This window comes from Delphinus delphis, chromosome 15, assembly GCF_949987515.2.
Source record: "Delphinus delphis chromosome 15, mDelDel1.2, whole genome shotgun sequence".
In the NCBI taxonomy this organism is placed as follows: Eukaryota; Metazoa; Chordata; class Mammalia; order Artiodactyla; family Delphinidae; genus Delphinus; species Delphinus delphis.
The window spans coordinates 46,450,065-46,468,980 of record NC_082697.1 but is presented as its reverse complement, the minus strand read 5'-3'; the positions used below and the strand labels follow the sequence as shown (position 1 = coordinate 46,468,980).

The window sequence follows — 18,916 nt, the reverse complement described above, 5'->3', positions numbered from 1 at the left end:
CATTGTCCTGTCAGCCAAGAAAGCTACTGCACTGGGCAAAAGCATTCCAAGAAAGAGGGAAAACTAATGCCTCCCACACCTAAAGGTGTTTCCTAACTCTGAACGGAAACACACTTCAAGACTTAAAAAATTTTTATTTTGAAGTCATTTCAGACGTACAGAAAAGTTGCAAAAAGGGTATGAAGAAATCACGTCTGCCCTTCACCCGAATTCCCCAGTGTTAATGCTTTGCCACACTTGCCTCATTCCCTGCCTCTCTCTCTGTTTACACACGCGCGTGTGTATACACACACAAACACGCACACACATGCACACATTCTCTTTTATCCAAACCACGAGAGCGGGCTGTAGGCATTGTGTCCCTTGATCCCAAAATACTCACTGGGTATTTTCTAAAAACAGGGACATTGTGTTACAAAACTGTAGTGAAATTAACTTTCATTAACTTTCACGGAAGATTCATTCTGTGGAAAAGAGCACACTTCTGCTCCAGACACAGCTGGCTGAGTCTCCAAGAGTCAATCTGTGTGAAAGAAGCCAGATTCACTGTTAACAATATTATCTAATCTGCAGACTTTATTCAAATCTCGACTAATGCCCCACTCATGTCCCTTACATATAACAAATGACATAAAGACTTTTTATGGTCCAGAATCCAATCCGAGATACCATGTGTATTTGACTGAATTTTTTTTCATCAGGAAATATTTTAAGGGAGCTGGAACCCTTGCTATTAGCAAATCCTCCCTTTAACATAACACATTTGCTTAACTGTCCACTGGACCCTCAGTGGAAGGACTGAGTCGAAAGAATGTCTTCTAGAATATTCACCTGTGCTTATGAGTGAGGAGGTGTAAAAGCAGTTAAAGCCAAGTATATTCAATTGTATGGACTGCATGCAAGAGAGACTGTAAGACTATTAGGGAAGATGCATTCTTCCTGGCTCTACTGAAGAGAAAAGGTTGGCGTGTGAGTGACGTGGCGCTAAATTTTGGCTGGTTGGGTGTGTAGTTCGGACGCGTCTGCCCGATAGCCAGTGCACTAGGTTGCAGTTGTCCATTCCCAGAAAGCAGACCTTGCACTCCTTCGTTCTTTAGTCAATGGTCACAGTAGCTGTGCTTTCTTTGGCAGATGTGGTATTGGAAAAAGCCATGCACAAGTGCATCTTGAAGCCCCTGAAGGGCCACGTCGAGGCCATGCTGAAGCACTTCCACGTGGCCGACGGCTCATGGAAACAACTCAAGGAGAACTTGCAGCTCGTGCGGCAGAGGAATCCACAGGAGCTGGGCGTCTTCGCCCCCACCCCTGACTTCGTGGACGTGGAGAAAATCAAAGTCAAGTTCATGACCATGCAGAAGATGTATTCACCAGAAAAGAAAGTCATGCTGCTGCTGAGGGTCTGCAAACTCATCTACACCGTCATGGAGAACAACTCAGGTGAGGCCACACCGCCCGGGCTCTTGGCCTCGCGATGGGCCTGGGACACGTCGGGCTTTCTGATTCCCAACTGCTCTTCCTTTCAGTTTCTTGACTTCACCAACTGGCTCACAAAAATACAAGTGTTGCTCTGGTGTCTGGCAAATTAGTCCACGTGCAGCAGACAGCACCGAAAAAGTAAGCGGAGGAGGGCAACGAGATTTTTGTACGATGCCAGATGATAAAAGATTTAGTTCAGGGTAGTGGATACAGAGTCAGTCTTGGGAGTCTGAGTTCAGATCCTAGCTCTGCGAATGGGTTCATTAACTGTGGGGCTTTGGCCACCATAATCAACCTTCCAAGCTGCGATTCTGCACCTGTCGTGGGTATGACCCCATCCTTCCTCCAAAGGTGCAGATTAGATGGGACAACGCATGCATAGCCCCAAGCGTGGTGGAAATATTTATGATTATTCCTGTTGTTACTACATTTTGGCCAGTGACGGTTTGTGTCAGTGATTTACAGCAAACTTGGAGCATTCAGCTATAATGTGGCTTCATCCTGGCCATTTCATTGGCTCTCCCTTCTTTGCTCCACACTGATGCAGTGTAGTAGGAATTCATATAAGTCAGCCCTCGGGTTTCCCCTGCGCTGCTTCTTGTAGGTGCAGGAGTGACCCTGATTCGTGGGTAGCGATGAGCCCTACAGTGCTCCAGGTCTTGGGTGAGCCTTTTTAATTCCGTGGATGGTCACAACTTTTCCTCTGAGTGTAATCGCTCGATGCAGAAGCAGCGGAGAGAAAACACAGGCTCTGTTACCCATGGCCGGAGGAGGTTGCCGTGTGCAAGCACTTTGCAGATTGTTAGGCAGAAACGTTACCACATGCGCTCCAGAGCTGGTGATGCTGACGAACAGCACCTCTGCAGTTTTGAAGATACTTCACATGCAAGAAATGTACTTTCTGGAGTCCGTGAAATCGTTTATAAAACGTCCCCCGAATTATATCTGCACAGGGTTCTGCTCTTCTCAGGCACAGTTTCTCAATCCCAGCACTAATGCCATTACATCTGGAGAATTCTTCATTGTGAGGCCATCTTGCTTCCTGTAGGAAGTTTATCAGCATCCGGATGCCATGAAAAATGTCTCCAGACAAAGCCAGACTCCCCTGGTGGGGATGGGGGGTGGGCAAAATCACCCCTAGTTGAGAATCTGCATTGTCATAAAAAGTAGCAGTAAAGACTAAACATTTTTCGCCAGATATTAATCGTATATATGTATTCAGTGTACACTGAATGAGTACATTTAGCTCACATTGAAGACAGAGAAGGAACAAGTTATTCCTTGCTCGAGTTTGGTTCTGTCACTGAGTTTTGATTACTTTGCACAGAAAGCAACCGGAAACAAGACACAAAGGAGTAACAGCATTAAGTAGACACTTCCGCACATGGTTTATCGTGTCACTTGCTAAAAAATTTAAACTCTTTCAAAGTACTCTGTTCTATTGCGGAGGTTGATGCAAATCATGGAAATGGGGAGAAGATCTTCCCTGTGTTCATTGACTCAGACATTCATTCTGAAATTGTGAGTTAGGGTTGGTCTCTGACGTGGGCAGTGGGGAGAGGCCCAGGCCCTGCAGGATTCCAGAAACACCCATCTCTCTTTATGAATAGCTCACTTCCCCAGCATGACTCCTCGCTGTCTAATAAAAGCAGCAAGTAGGATATGAAAGGAAGAAATGTTGATAAAAATATCCCCGTCTGTCTCCCCCTTTCTTCCTACTCCAGGGAGGATGTATGGAGCTGATGACTTTTTACCGGTCCTGACCTATGTCATAGCCCAGTGCGACATGTTGGAACTGGACACAGAGATTGAGTACATGATGGAACTCCTGGACCCATCCCTGTTACACGGAGAAGGTAACAGGCTTTTGAAGAAGTGGGAGGATCTGGGTGCTTTTCTTCGGTTTCATTTTCTTTAAATTGAAGTTCACGTGACATAAGATTACCATTTTAAAGGGAACAATTCAGTAGCATTTAATACGTTCACAATCTGGGGCAATCCTCCACATCTTTCCAGCTCCAAAACATTTTCATCCCCCAAAATAAAACCCCAGGCCCATTTGGCACTTATATGGGTGCTTTTTTGACATCTTCAGGGGTAACGGCCGTTTTAGTTTTGTTCATTTATAAGAATGTGCTGACTTTTTTTTTCAGATTACAAAAGTAATACATGTTCATCGCAGAAAATTTGGAAAAGTCAGAAAAACACACAAAAATGCAACCCTGCCATAGTTATACTTCACTGAGATCGGTTAAGTGCAATAAAAAATAACTTTCAGTAGAATAAATGCAATTTTTTAGAAGAAATGATTTCTTTGATTCCAAAGGGAAGCTATAAACTTTTGTTGGAGAATAATTCCACTGCTGGCACAACCGCCCGCTGTCAGCGAATCGGACAAAGCCCTGTCTTTTGTTTTCATCTTTATTTTTTAAATTTGGTTTTCAAGATGAAAACAGCATTAATTTCCTTTTCTATTAAAAAAAATAGAATCTGCTCATCATTAACATAAAACTACAGAGGAGTAAAATCTGGGCGATTTGCTTTCGATTTACTTTGTCCGTTCAGTCTCCTTTTTTTTTTCCTTTTTTTTATAGTGCTGCAATGAACATTGTGGTATATGACTCTTTTTTTTTTTTACATCTTTATTGGAGTATAATTGCTTTACAATGGTGTGTTAGTTTCTCCTTTATAACAAAGTGAATCAGTTATACATATACGTATGTTCCCATATCTCTTCCCTCTTGCATCTCCCTCCCTCCCACCCTCCCTATCCCACCCCTCTAGGTGGTCACAGAGCCCCGAGCTGATCTCCCTGTGCTATGCGGCTGCTTCACACTAGCTATCTATTTTACGTTTGGTAGTGTATATATGTCCATGCCACTCTCTCGCTTTGTCACAGCTTACCCTTCCCTCTCCCCATATCCTCAAGTCCATTCTCTAGTAGGTCTTTGTCTTTATTCCAGTCTCCTTCTTGTATCCACATGTCTTCGCAGGAATTCCTCTCCTTACACATTTATCACAGAAATAATTGGGGTGTTTGTCACTGTGATGCACAGGCTTGGAATAACTAGGACTCTTGTGTGACCTTGTCTTCCTAAAGGGGAGCAGATCGGAGCCTATTCATCCTGGTGCATTCTGACAGTCCATTTCCATGTGTCCCTGTTGGAGCCCAGATAGACCCTGAGCGATGAATTGTTGCATAACATGTTTTCTCTCCAGTGAGCTTTAGTCTGGGCTTGAGTAAAAAGGTCCATCCACGTGCTCATGGGATTCCCCAGGGAATGCATCATCCCAGGATTTTCCCTGGAGGAAACTGCAGTGCAGTGTCACCCCCCGAGTGTGTACATTCATTCACTAAGTCCCCAGTGCCTGGCTTTCGTTCAGAGTGTCTGACCTCCAGGGAGCCCTGAGGGTCCCCCTTCCGTCCCTGTAGGGACAACGCTGACTCCGGACCAGTGATGAATATCTTCATCCTGTGAATGAGCCTGTCCATCCCTTTACCTCTCCCCCATTTATCTCCCCTCATCCATATTCACGACGCTGAGGCCAGACCCTCTGGCCAGACCCTGCCAGGAGCATCATTCCTCCCCTGCTCCGCCCTGGGATTTCCAGAAGGGGAGAAGCATGTGGCTCTGTCCAGGGACTAAGAGGAAACATACATCTGTCTCTGTCCCATGCTTTCCTTTCTTCTGCTGCGTTATTATTATAATTTTATATGCATCTGGGATTTTTTTGAGCTTCAGTCATATTTAATTCTAGTAAAAAGTGTGCTGAACTCTTGGGGCTTTGGGGGAAGGGCATGCCACTTTCCCTCAGAAAATTACCATTCTGCTGCTGACAGAGTGTGCTTAGGACAAACATACACTTACATCATGTGGCCTGAGGGTCGAGACAGCCACTTCCTGCCACCTTTCCCATCGTTTCCCCGGAGCGAGGCACTGCCCTGGCCACTATGTCGGTGACGGATGGGGCGGGTGGCAGTGCTCAACTCCAGGAATCACAGAGAGAGACAAGGACCCAGCTAGCAAAACTACAGCGCAGCCAGCAAGCTCGGGTTTTCACTAGAGCCTGCCTCCACTCAGCCGTGTCCTGGTTTCTCAGCCTGCTTCCTGGGAGAGCAGGGCGGCCCCGTCGGGTGGCCATGGTTGCAGACCAGGCCCTCCTCTCAGACCAGAGCTCTGCAGTCTGGGAGGAAGAGGCAGCCAAGCAGAGATGCACTGCTGGTCCAGCCCTGCATCCTGCCCTACTGCCCAAAGCCCTCTTTGGTTTGCGGGACGACAGCCCACATCTGTTTTCTGCTGTTTAAGCAGGTAGTTTCATTTGCGGAAAAAGCGTCATGGAATCCCTTTTACGTGCACAGCCCTGCTGGCAGGGTTAGAGTTTTGCAGAAATTTAAACCTTCTTCTAATTGCATCCACATGTTTCAAAGTGTGGTCAGTTTTGTGCTTCCAGCATTTGGAGTTTTCTCCATAGCGGCCTGAACTTTGAGCCGTGGAGTCTAAAATTTGGTGTTCAGAGGAAACAGTCCCCTCCCAAACTCAACTGTCATAGTCCCTCCAAGTCCGAGCTCCAATCCTGACACCTCCACAAGCCTCTCAAGTATTAAGTCCATATTGGTTTCTCCTGAAATCCTCTGTGTGGCATTTAAATTCCATACTACTGAGTTTCCCACTCAATCATGTGATTTGTTCATGGGGAAAATATTTAGTAAAAATCAGCCACTCAAAGCGCTGTACTCCAAATCTCTGCCAGCGACCTGAAAGCCACAGAAGTGTGTTTCTTTCTCAGTATGAGTCACAGGGGGGCGTTCAGCTCGTTTCCTAGATGGTGGACCAGTTGCCATCTTGAATGTTGTCACCTGTTGACCAGAGAGAAAGTTCTCCAGGGTCTTGTGTTAGCAGCTAAATACTTTGGCCATGAAAGAGATACTTGCAGACAAAACTTATTAAACCACAACTAACTTCCGGTCCCTGCATGAATAAACCGCCAATGTCCGTCTTCTTTAATACATTTATAAAGCAGGGACTCTGATTCTAATTTTTACAAACCCACCCCCACTCTGTACCTGGCTCACGGTGGAGATTCAATAGGTATTTGGACAAAGAAATGTCTCTCGATGATGTGCTGTGCCCAATTAGGGAATTTGTAATAAGTGTTTGGGGCGCCCCCTAGTGTTTCTCTAGCACACAGCTTACAAGTTTCAGGAAGGCACCTAATTATAGTTTAAGACCAAACTGTGAACACACTTATGTCTCTCAGAGTGTTGTAAATCTTTTTAACACTCCCCCAGACATAAGACGTCGTTCCCAAATGCACCAGCAAAGGGGCATCACTTGCTTTTCCTTGTAAATTACTCTTTCCTAAATGTCATGTTATGAGAGTCCCCAGGGAAGGGTAAGAAAGGGAATCAGGAGGGAGAAGTTATTTTGAAGAATCCATATCGTGAGCACACATGTATACTGTGTATTCCTTTCAAAGTGTATAGTTTACTCAAAATTTAGAAAAGAGTAATTCCTAAAGGAAAAGCCCCAAAGCAGGTGTTGCCAGAAGTAGGTGGGTTCCTGTTCCTGTACTAAAGGGTTCTGGCCTCAGAAAGGTGGACCCTGCCGTCCTCACACGCCTCCCCACCTGCCTCAGGCCCCAGCACCCTGACCTTTTCTGGCAAAGCATTTTCACAATTGTGTTTAGATAATAGAGATTCTGTGTGTCTCACCCGTTGGAATGGAAATTCCGTCAGGGAAAGCAGGGCGTGGTCCGCGGTGGGCAGTGGCCCAGGCCTGGGTCAGCCGTACATCCACGGAGACGGATGCAGGAATGGATGGGTTAGGATGTGCTCTCATGCGGTCCCTCAAGGAAACGCATGCGGAAGAGAAGGAGAAAATGCCGAACCGGACCTCCAACACGGTGGGCCCCCAACTGTTGTCCAACTGGTAACCCCCTGGAGAACTCATTCTTTCCACCCTTTCCAGGAGGCTACTACCTGACCAGCGCCTACGGAGCACTTTCCCTGATAAAGAATTTCCAGGAAGAGCAGGCAGCGAGACTGCTGAGCTCTGAGGCCAGGGACACCCTGAGGCAGTGGCACAAGCGGAGGACCACCAACCGGACCATCCCCTCAGTGGACGACTTTCAGGTATGTGGCCGGCCGGCGGTGGGGACAGACTCCTGCTGCTTCCTTTGTCCTTGGGAAGCAGAGCTGGCTCATGGCGCACGCAGCTCAGGGCACCCGAGGGCCTCCCTTCGTCGGACCATCTGGTGGAAGAGGGATATTTTAAACCACCCTCTGACCTTGTTGTTTCACTTCTCTGTTTTCCTTAAATTAACAGAATATATATATGTGTGTGTGGATTTGGCCCAAGTTTTGCTGCCCTTAAGAAATCAGAGTCGAGTTAGGGCAGGATTTCCTCCAGAACGTCCAGCGTAGATACTGCTCACCTGAGCGCACAGGAAGCCAGAAGGAAGGATGCTCTCAGCACAGGTGGCAGATGGGAGACTGGGAGGTGGAAGCAGCCGTGTGAGGCCCTGCACTTGACCTGGTCTCTCTGAGAAGAGGGACACCTCTCCTCTTTCATCTCGCCACCCCCCAAAACAGAAGACCCCAGCATCTCATCAGCAGCGTCAGCTCTGGCAGCTGGTCAGGGCCAGAGTTGAAGAGTGAGCATCTGGGCCAGGTCCTGCCTGGATCCCCTTCCAGAATTTTCTGTGCCCCTGAGCTGGTCCCTGGGAAGGCGGGTTCCCACAGAGCTCGCTTCCTAGAGAGGAGAGGCAGGTTGAGGCTATAGAAATCTTGACCCAACACAGGAACGCTTGATTTGCTCACAGTCTATGAAACGATGAGTAAGTCTGCAAATGTCTTCAGATAATATTTCAAAAGTTTCAAATAGAATTGTAAACCCCGACCGTGCTTTGTGTCCACGTGCCACGTGGTGAATTTCCAAGCAGGACAGATTTGCTCCACGTCCAGATTCACCTTCCTTGCCCTTTTTGCCTTTTTAATGCTCTGAAAACACTCAAAAGGTACATTTGGTTTAAAGCCACCCATTGTGGAAAGGCAAGGTCAGCAAGGTTTTCTCCAAGATAGAAGTGTTCCCAGAAATTCCTTCCCAGGCGCGTAAACCTAAGGGGCGAGAAGGCATCCTGTGCGCCCCCCACCCCGTGGATTGTTGAAGAACCGTCCACGTGCTGAGCGATTTAGCATCCGCAGGCCCTTGGAATGTGGCGACTATTGGCCATCTGGGGAGGGGGTTCCTAAGGCCACACAGCCTCTGGGGAGAAGAACGGAGGAAGGGAAATAAGAAGGGATAAAAACGCATCCTTCCACATCCCCACCTGCCGTTAGCCCCTTCCCCTGGTCCCCTCTCTCCATCTGGAGCTTCTAACCTAGAACCCCCAGAGTCCATGCCTTGTGCACACCCCTGGCCTCACTCACCTCAGAGAGGCACATCTTCTAAGAACGGACCCAAGACGGGAATTGTCAGCACTCAGCTTGGCTATAGAAGCCAAAGCCAGGAAGCAAAGCTGCACTTGGAACTCCTAAGTCAGGGTCACAGACACACACATCTGCTCACCCTGGAGAGGCAGCACACCTCACCTCAGTGGTCGAGACACCAGAACGCTGGCCCTGCCACTCACTCGCTGTGTGGCCTTGGGCAAGTTCCTTAACCTCTCTGTGCCTCAGTTTCTTCACTCAAACAGGGATAGTGGAGGCCTCCTTCACAAGGTTTTTTTTAGGAGTCAGTAAGTAAATGCATACCGTGTGCAGGCCATGTGCTGGGGGGCGGTATGGGATAGGAGGGGTTGGTGAAACCGGGCGTGTGTGTACCCGAAGGTGCCCTCTATTGTTCCAGTTCAAGAGCGTCGGTGTTCTCATCCGTGTGCAGGGTGCACTGGCCTGCCCAAGAGCTCTCTCTTCTATCACCTGAGGAAACCCTCAGGGTAACCGTGTAGGACCCCCGGCAGAGAGCCCCACTCCCCATTACTCCTGAGTAGGGCGGCCAGATTTCGAAAAGGAAGATGTATTTGTCTTCTGTCTGAAAATCAGATTTAACTGGGCATTCCCTATTTTATCTGGTAACCCCACTCCTGAGGAAGTAGAACTGCAGAATGACCCGGGGCCACAGAATCTCAGAGAGCCGGGCAGGAGCCTAGGATGCCCCGCACCTCGTCCGGGCCCCAGGTCTGTTCTGTTCCGTGAAGCCGCTCGCCTGGTACTGCTCACGATGCAGGGCCTGCAGACACCCCCCAGCCTGCAGCCCCCATCTCCACGGCACCGCCCTGCACCCAGAGGCGCCCTGCATCTCCCAGGCCTTTCCACAGAATCCACAACCCCCCCGCCGCCGACTTTCCCACACAGCACTCAGAGCCACCTTGTGTTGGGTTGAACCATGTGAAATTGCCAGTGGGGGAGGGGAAGGACGGTCAACCGTCCGCAGTATTTCGTGGTGCAGCCTAACGCCATCGCCCCTGCCTAGGCTTCATAAAAAGGAGTCCAAAGCGAATAGAACGTGCGCTCTTGTGTCTACATACGTTAATGTGTCTCCTGCTGCTGACTCCTGGCTCTTCTGACATTTGGTTGGTTTTTCAAGCTGGGAATAAAATAAACCCGTCAGATCTGGTTGACACTCTTAACCAGGGATTTCTCAGCCCAGCTTTATGAGAGAGACTGAAGGGTGAGAGCAGGGCTGAACGGACTTCCTCCCGCTTCTCGTATTGGGGATGAATTAAAGTCCATACAGTTGTGCTCCCCACCATCCCGTTTCACATCAGCCTCTTTCCCTGTACTTGGGGGCCTCGTCTCCTGACCCTGGACGTCCCGGCGAGGCTCACCTGTGAGGCCTCTCCCTGGTGTCCCCCAGCTCACCTGCACCATCTCACTTCCTCTTCTGACGCCGCCCCTGCACCTCTCTTTCCACCTGCAGAATTACCTCCGGGTTGCATTCCAGGATGTCAACAGTGGCTGCACGGGAAAGACCCTCCTTGTGAGGCCTTACGTCACCACGGAGGACGTGTGTCAGCTCTGTGCCGAGAAGTTCAAGGTGGCCGACCCCGAGGAGTACAGCCTCTTCCTCTTTGTGGACGAAACGTGGCAGCAGCTGGCCGAGGACACATACCCTCAGAAAATCAAGGCCGAGCTGCACAGCCGGCCACAGTCCCACGTCTTCCACTTTGTCTACAAGCGCATCAAGAAGGATCCTTACGGCGTCATCTTCCAGAACGGGGAAGAAGAGCTCACCGCCTCCTAGGAGACATGCGAGGCTTCCCAGTGGTGCATCCGAAGAGCGGAGTTAGGAACCTGGCCTCTGGCTTCCACGTGCTTGTGCTTGCAAAGCAGTCACCTCCTTGGGGTCCGCTCGGTTCAGTGACGGAGCCATCCACAGGCCGACTCGGCCAAGGGCACCTTTAGCCACGACGCCCAAGCACAGTAGCTGAGGTTCATGAAACAGTAGGATCCGTCCTTCAGAGATGGAGAACTGCATCTGATGGTTCAGGTGTCCCGAGATCGTTTGCTGCCTACCCCCAGCCAGGTACAGGGTTGGCTCACGTGTATGTATACGTACTGAATGAACATTTAAGGTACAAGCTCTTCTCTTGAGTTCAACAGCAGGCGTTTGACAAGACTGTCCGATGCAGTGCATCAAGGACCTCTCAGTTCAGTGGGTGCCTTCATCCTTTCCTTCCTTTCTTCTTCTTTTTTTTACGAAGAGCCTTTGCATTTTTATATATTTCATAGAAATTTTTATAGCAGTTGCAGGTAAACTGTCAGGATTGGTTTTTAAAATATTTTTGTAACTTTAAGATATTCTATAATTATGCATGTGATTTTAACATTTAATATGCAAAAAGAAATCTCTTGCTGGATTTGAGAGTATTGCATTTTAAAAGTCTCTCTTCTGTAACTGGATGTTTGAGCAACTTTGTGGGGAGAGACTGCTGGGTTTCTTACAGCGATGTATTACTGACACTGGCCACAGAATGCCTTTGGAAATCCAACGTACTGTTATTACCTTGTTCACGCTCAGTGGTATCGCGTTGTTTTGTGCTTTCACCAAGTGGTGCTGGGGATCAGGAAAGAAACGAATGTAGAGAGAGGTCGAGAGGGAAATACAGACTCTAACAGAGGACTAAGGGGTGGAGTCTGCTGGTTCAGACTCCTTGAGGGAAGTGGGAAAAGGAGATAAAAGGAACCGCCTATGCTGAAAATACTGTAAATGTGCAGTGAGATTTGCAAAATCTGTCCCATGTTATTTGCTTTCGGAAGCAATTTTGAAAACCCCACGAGGAAAAAAAAAAAGAACACCACTTTTTTTTTCCTTTTCCACATAAATCAAAACTAACAGCATCAGATTATTTTGGGCAGAAACCGTGTATTGTGAGTTTCATTGAGTAAAATAAATGCCATTTGGAAAGGAGTTTGCAAATGCACCAAAAAGCCCATCTGTGTTGTAGAATGTGTGGCGGAAGTTAAATTTCTGTTTTACGAAACCTGTTTGGGCGGGGCCTGGGGAGGGGCGGTTTGCACAGAGGATGAGGGTCTCGTATCAACATAACAAAGGTAGTTACAAAAACATGTTATTGTACTGTGTAAGGATGCGTAGTCATCTAATTTTGTTGGCTTTGTACCTTGTACCTTTTTAAGCTTTTGCTGTACATCTGGAACCCTCAACACATACTGTGTTGTACTTCCTTTTGTAAATGATTTTTTTAATGGAATTTTGCACATAATACATTGTAATACTGTGCGATAATCATGTGTGAAAATAATTCTTGAAATATTCTTCAGTTGTCTTTTTCCTTTGAGAAGCAGAATGTGATTATGCACCAGAGCATGTTATGTAAATCTGGAACCCACGCCAGTGTTTGTGGTTAGATAATCCATAGAGAGGAAACAGAAAAGTTGACATTTTTTCACCAAGCTCATGTTCTGACAGGAGCAGAAGGAAAAGAAGGTGTTCTAACCTGAAAGGATTTGGTGTTATCTGGGACAGTCCTTGGCTTAGCTGGACCAAGAGAACATCACAGCTAATCAGAAGAGCCCTGCAGACACCCCGCCCTGGTCTTTTTTTTTATGTAACCTCTGAAGTGCCCCAGCTGAAAGTTCGGGGCTGTTTCAAAATCAGCACGGCAGAGGCTGGCCTATTCCTGGTGCTTGGCAATGGCTTGATAGGTCCTTGTTGACTGAACGCACTTTCTAACCCGTCAGTAGGATGGATGCTTAAAGATCAGAACTGTGGCTGAGCCGACTGCCTGCTTTGCATATTTACAATGAATTCAGAGTGACAATTCAGTCCCTGTAGTTTAAGGTCGTCACGCTCTCCTTGTCCTCCGAAGTCAGTACACTGCTGACTTAAAGCAGGTCACTGTGCCTGAATGGGAGACAGCCGGAGTAAACTTCAGTGAGATCAAAATAGGACGCTAGTGTGAGCAGAAGAAAACATCACAAGACAGCCCCTGGTTTTGTCGTTGGGCAATGTTTCCATGCTAAAATTACAGCTTCACATGCGTCTTCACTTTTTTCCCCACGCCAACATTTCTCACTTCTCAAATTGCCAGGAAACAGATTTTGGGGCAGTTTGAAGGAATAAGAGGAGAATAAAAATATACATGCTGGGTGGAGGGAGAGGAAAATGTATTTCCAAATCTAAAAATATAAAAGTTGAATGCCAGCCAGAGGAAAGGATTTCTTTTTTTTTTTTTTTAATGTTATATGCAGTGCCAAATATTCTCTCCTCAGGGACGCAGAATAGAAATAGAAACTATTCGAGCAGATCAGTATCGTGTGGAAGTTACAACTTTAGATCTGTAAGGAAACACAGAAGGCACGAAACCCAACCATGAATGCTTTCATTCATAAATGTGGCTTCACGTCTGCCGGGCATCTCTTACCTCCATCTTTAAGAGACTGGAAATGAGACAGCACTCTGATTATCAACAGCACTGCCTGCTTACTCGCTAAAGTCTGAGGGGAAGGGCTACGTACATGGGACACGGGCATTCTAATCGCCTGGCAGTATCTGATGATAAAATACTAAAAATCATCATCTTTCAAACCATGCTTGTGATGGTGAATTTGAGACCAAAAGTATTGTTGGTCATTTAGTGAACCCTGATCGAGTTGGAAATGGGAGAAAATTCACATACCATGGCAGAATCCTAAAGGGATCGTAAAAAAATAGAAGAGGTGGAGGGAGGAAGATCTGGAGAACACGCTCTTATTTGAAAAAGATGTTTCCCTCCAACGTGGAAGGATGGGTGGCATTTGGCACAAACATTTCCCCCATGGACAGTGACTTTTGTCAGGAAGGTATGCAGGGGAAGTTTATAAAAAATTATTCAGAAAGGTCTGGGCCGATACATTTAATAAAGTAGTACCGAGGGTCTGCCCTCAGACCCCTACCCAGCAGGCACGTGTGCAGGGCGGCAGCTTTGATCTGGAGGGTGGGGGGCCGGGGGCCGGACAGCTGCTTGTCTCTCGATGCTGATAACCTAACCTTCCAGAGTGGAAGTTGCCTGAAAGTTCTGTACGTAATAGACATTTAGAATATCATCATAAGAATGAATCTGAGTATTTCCTTCCACCGAACGCAGATCTGCTGTGGTGGATCCTGGACTCTGTCAGCCTGGAGGGGGAGGCGCTCAGGGCCCATGGCGGGGAGAGGGACAGTGGCTGGGGTGGGCGGGTAGCGGGGACCAGGCAGGGCTCAGCTCTGGGCTAAGGTTTCCTCCCTGGCGTCTATCGCCGCCCCCCTCCCCGCGGCCTGCCCTCGGTCCCCTGGGGAATACATCACCTCACACAGCTGAAGGCATTTCCCCCCCATTTAGCTCCATTCCTTCCCTTCCCTCCCCCAGGACCCTGGGGGGCAGGTTTTAGGTTTTAATGAGCTGGGCGGGCTCTGGCCTTTCCCTGAGGCCTGTCCACAACACACGCTTCTCCAGTTCTACCTGAGATGCAGGGTGAGCCAGGTGCCACCACCTACACCCGCCCACCTGGTCTGTCCCCAGGGCTCAGTGTCCGCTGGTCCTATTCCCATCAGGTTCTCAGCTTCGGCCGCTTCTTCAGCTCACCTGCAGCCCTTTAAAACCCGAAGGCCAGGCTGCCCAGACCATCAGAATCTCTGCACGTGGGACCCAGGCAGCGACTTCTACTGAAACTTCCAAGGTGATTCTACTGTGAAATCGGGGCTGAGAAATACCAGGATAGATCAAGACACAGGTCTTAGGAGAGAAACACACCTGAGAGAGGTAAGACTTTGTCTACAGCCCCTAACGCCTAATCAGTTACAGGTTCTTGGTCTTAGTCGGCTGACTTCAGCAAGAGACCATGGAAAATGTACTTGTAGCATGGCACCCTTCCATGGAAACAGGAAGCAAGCCACACAGATGAGTTTAAATTTTCTAGTAGCCACGTTAAAAAAAAGAAGAAAAACAAATGGGTGAAATCAATAGCACTATATTACAGTATTACTAATAATTTATTTTATTTTAGTAATCTATTTTATTATTTAACCCATGCTATCCCAAATATAATATTTTAACAATTAATCAATCAAAAACATTAGAGGTATTTTACACTAATTTTTTTTCATCACCTCCAAAATCTTGTGTGCACTGGGCACTTATGTCACGTCTCAGTAGCCAGATGTCGAATGCTCAGCAGCCACGGGTGACTGGTGGCTGCTGTGCTGGAAAGTGCAGTTCTAGCAAACTAACTAGGAGTGACTTAAGAAACTGAAAAAATACAGTTATCGGTGCATGTAAAATAAAACCACGTCACAAACACACACACGCGCACTGTCAAACAGGCACCCCTTACCAGCCGAGGTGCTGACGGCATCTCCCTCTTGGCTCCTGCGAGAGCCACGAGGCACTGAATTAATCCATGTGATGTCTTAGAACCCGGTACTCCACAGGCACATTGAATATTTGTCACTATTATCATGAGACAATCAACCTCTTCGAAAGAAAATTTTCCACTGCCGTTGTTTGTTTCTACGGACCCATTCACGTTTTTATCTGCTGGCAAGTTTCTTGTGAAAAAAAGAAAGACAATAACAGGTACTAAGGTTTAATATAGATAAACTATATATATCAATATACATATTATATATATATCGCTATATATTATATATATTAACTATATAAATCTATATATTATATATATTAACTATATATCTATATATATTATATATATTAACTATATATCAATATACATATATATTAACTATATATATTATATATAAACTATCTATATTAACTATATATCAATATACATATATATTAACTATATATCTATATATATTAACTATATATATCAATATACATATTATATATATTAACTATATATATCAATGTATATATTATATATTAACTATATATATTATGTGTATATTATATATTAACTATGTTAATATATATTATATATTAACTATATATCAATGTATATATTATATATAAACTATATAATGTATATATTATTTATATTAACTATATGTGTTAATGTATATATTATATATATTAACTATATATGTTTATATATGTATGTATATATATATTTTATATATATATACATACATATATATACACACACACACACACATATATATATATATATTTATATTTATATATATATAGGGATGAGATGCCCAGTGTGGGAGGATTAAAAATAAAGTGAATGCCATCCGTTAAGTTTGTTGTTGATGATGGTGGTGATGGAGGAGTACAGGTGTGAACTGGGAGGATATTCCCAGTGTTCCCTACTGGCCAAGAACATCAGCAGGGCTGTGGCCAGTGGTGACTATTGCCAAGAGGGGGAAAGGGGAGGAGGGAGGGAGATTGCAGGGATGGCCAGAGTGACATCCTGGGAGGAACCGGCTCTGCCCCGAGGGTGGCTACAGTAGCGCTTCCCAGGAAGGAATGATTACTTAAGTAAAAGTGTAACTACAGTCAGTGATTATTGCCACAGCTTTTCCTCTTTTAATTTTATTTTTTACATTCACTTATTCATTTAGATATTTATATATACATGTCTATTATTTAACTGGATTACTCTTAAATACAATAGGCTTTACCAAAAAGAATAAGGTGTGATTTGATGCGATTTTCCTTATCTCTGATGTCTGTGCTTCCTCTTTCCTGCCAGTTCTACAAATTTTGAGAGAATGGACTCAGATTGCAGTTTTAGTCAATTTTATCTTTTTCACTCTGTTTCTTCAGTCTACTGATATACAATCACGCACAGAACAGAAATGCATCGACAATGAACTGAAAGAATGAAAAATTGCAAAGAAAAATAAACTGCCCAAGACTCTTTAACCAATCAAAATTAAATACACGTGAACTAGCTAGGACACTGGAAAGCTGCTGCTTTTCACAAGCATGTGGAAATACAATACTTGGCAAATTGCAAAATCTCATTTCACAGATAGTTGAAGATTTTGCTGGTGAAAATGCAATCCATGGACCAAGCATAGCATCTTCCAGGAGCTCCTCAGAGTCTCAGGACCCTCCCAGACCTACTGAAACAGAATCTACATTTTAACAAAATTCCCAGATGATCCACGTGCACGTTACAGTTTGAGCAGTATTAGTTCAAGGCCTGTTTGTGTTGAGGGCATTTGTGCAGCTGATACAATTAAACTTAAACTGCTGCTGTTAAATCTCTGGAGGGATGGAGCTTGTGACACTAACTAAAAAAAAGGCATAACCTCACTTCAAACCACGTACATGATCACAAAAGGCTTAAAATGCAGATGTCAGGAAACACGTGCTTTTCTGATGATGATTTAGTCTTCTTGCTTTCATAGGGAAAAGAGACCTGAAACGTAGGGGGAAAGACTCAAAATGAGGTGGGGTTGAAGACAAATACAGTGGTTTTGCCAGGCATCTTCTTTTACCTCCAACTATGTGAGGCAAACAGAAGCTGAGTCAGAAGGTTCTTTCTGTCTGGGCCAGCTGCTCTCACATGTGTACTCGTGTGTGTGTGTGTGTGTGTGTGCGTGTGTGTGCGTGTGTGTGCAGGGACATCATTATGTAGTCTGGATAATTAACTAGTCACACTGTCTGCACGTGATATCGGAAGTTTATGGGCTTTTTTATTTTCTGAAAGGACAGCCAACTTTCTTTTAAAGGCATTTCATTCCCTGAGAATCTATTATCTACAGGGCCATTTTGCTCATCGATTTTGAAAAGCAGGGAAGATAGATGTATTTAAAATGTATTTGGTGACTAAGGAGTGAATTGTTTAAAACATCTTTGGACTCAGCAGGCGGCGGCTGCAAAGGGAAAGTGCTGTGGACCCTGCAGAACGCTTGCATTCCTCCGGACAGTGATTCCAAACAATCCTGAACCCTCCTATGCTTGCAGTGTTGTTTCATGCATGTGGTTTTGCTCTTTTTTTGTGGGGGAAGGGAGGATTTGTTTTTACAAAATAAACACCACATCAAATATTCCCAGGTGTATGATGAAGCAGCAGTTCCTGTCCCCTCCCCCAATCCCATTTCTATTTTTAAAAATATTTTTCACTTAATGTACAATCCTTTTTAAAAATTATTTATTTATTTGGCTATGTCAGGTCTTAGTTGCAGCATGCAGGATCTTCGTTGCGGCATGCGGGATCTTGCTGTTGCAGTGTGTGGGCTCTCTAGTTGTGGCGCGTGGGCTCTAGAGCTCACAGGCTCAGTAGTTGCGGCGCGGGGGCTTAGTTGCCCCATGGCATGTGGGATCTTAGTTCCCTACCAGGTATTGAACTCCCATCCCCTATACTGGAAGGCGGATTCTTAACCACTGGACTGCCAGGGAAGTCCCCGAATCCCATTTCTGATGCCTCCCCCTCTAAACAACTTCTCCAGCTCCATCTGCCATTATTTATCTGCATATTTCTTTAAAAAATGCTTATACTGTTGCTTATTGATTTCTTTTCCAATATTAGACATTATTTACTGAGTCCGTACTATGGAAGGTGAGGATTTAATCTTCTTATACCATATACATAGACATGCAATTTTTCTCTGCCAGTCTCCCCAAATAATTATATAACATTTTGGATAAATTCATGTTTTTTATTATGATGGCAATGTAAATATTGTTCAGAGCTAAACTATAATGCAATTGTATTTCCTTTTTGTACAACTTTTTGTTTTTCTTGGAGTTAATGATTGCTTCCATTTTTATGGTTTACCTTTAATGTACCCATCACTAATTCATTCTCAACCTCTATTCCACAGCCGAGAAATTCCTTTCAACATGCTCTAATAATTCAGAATAATCTATCATTTCCTTTTATTTTTTTCATTGAGATATCTTTCCTAGAGCTGTCCTCCTGTTGTAATGTGGGTGGGCCAGTTGGTTTCTAGGACTGTGATAGAACTGTCTTCCTGGAAATTCTCCTTACCATTCTACAGAGTTAAATGTCCTATATCCTATTTCTTGGATCCTTTTTTTCTCT

At 45.5% G+C, this 18,916-nt stretch overlaps 1 protein-coding gene across 2 annotated transcripts in view; it reads left to right on the top strand.

Moving 5' to 3' along the window:
- The window catches only part of RIN2 (Ras and Rab interactor 2), a 208,424-nt gene extending 196,197 nt beyond the window's left edge, over positions 1-12,227 (top strand). For both annotated transcript variants that reach the window (XM_060031299.1, XM_060031300.1), the window contains 4 exons: positions 1,132-1,437; positions 3,201-3,332; positions 7,446-7,609; positions 10,395-12,227. In XM_060031299.1, coding sequence (XP_059887282.1) covers positions 1,132-1,437; positions 3,201-3,332; positions 7,446-7,609; positions 10,395-10,718 — 926 coding nt within the window. In that variant the 3' untranslated portion in view covers positions 10,719-12,227. The remainder of the gene's footprint in view (positions 1-1,131; positions 1,438-3,200; positions 3,333-7,445; positions 7,610-10,394) is intronic.
- The last annotated feature ends 6,689 nt before the right edge of the window (positions 12,228-18,916 follow it).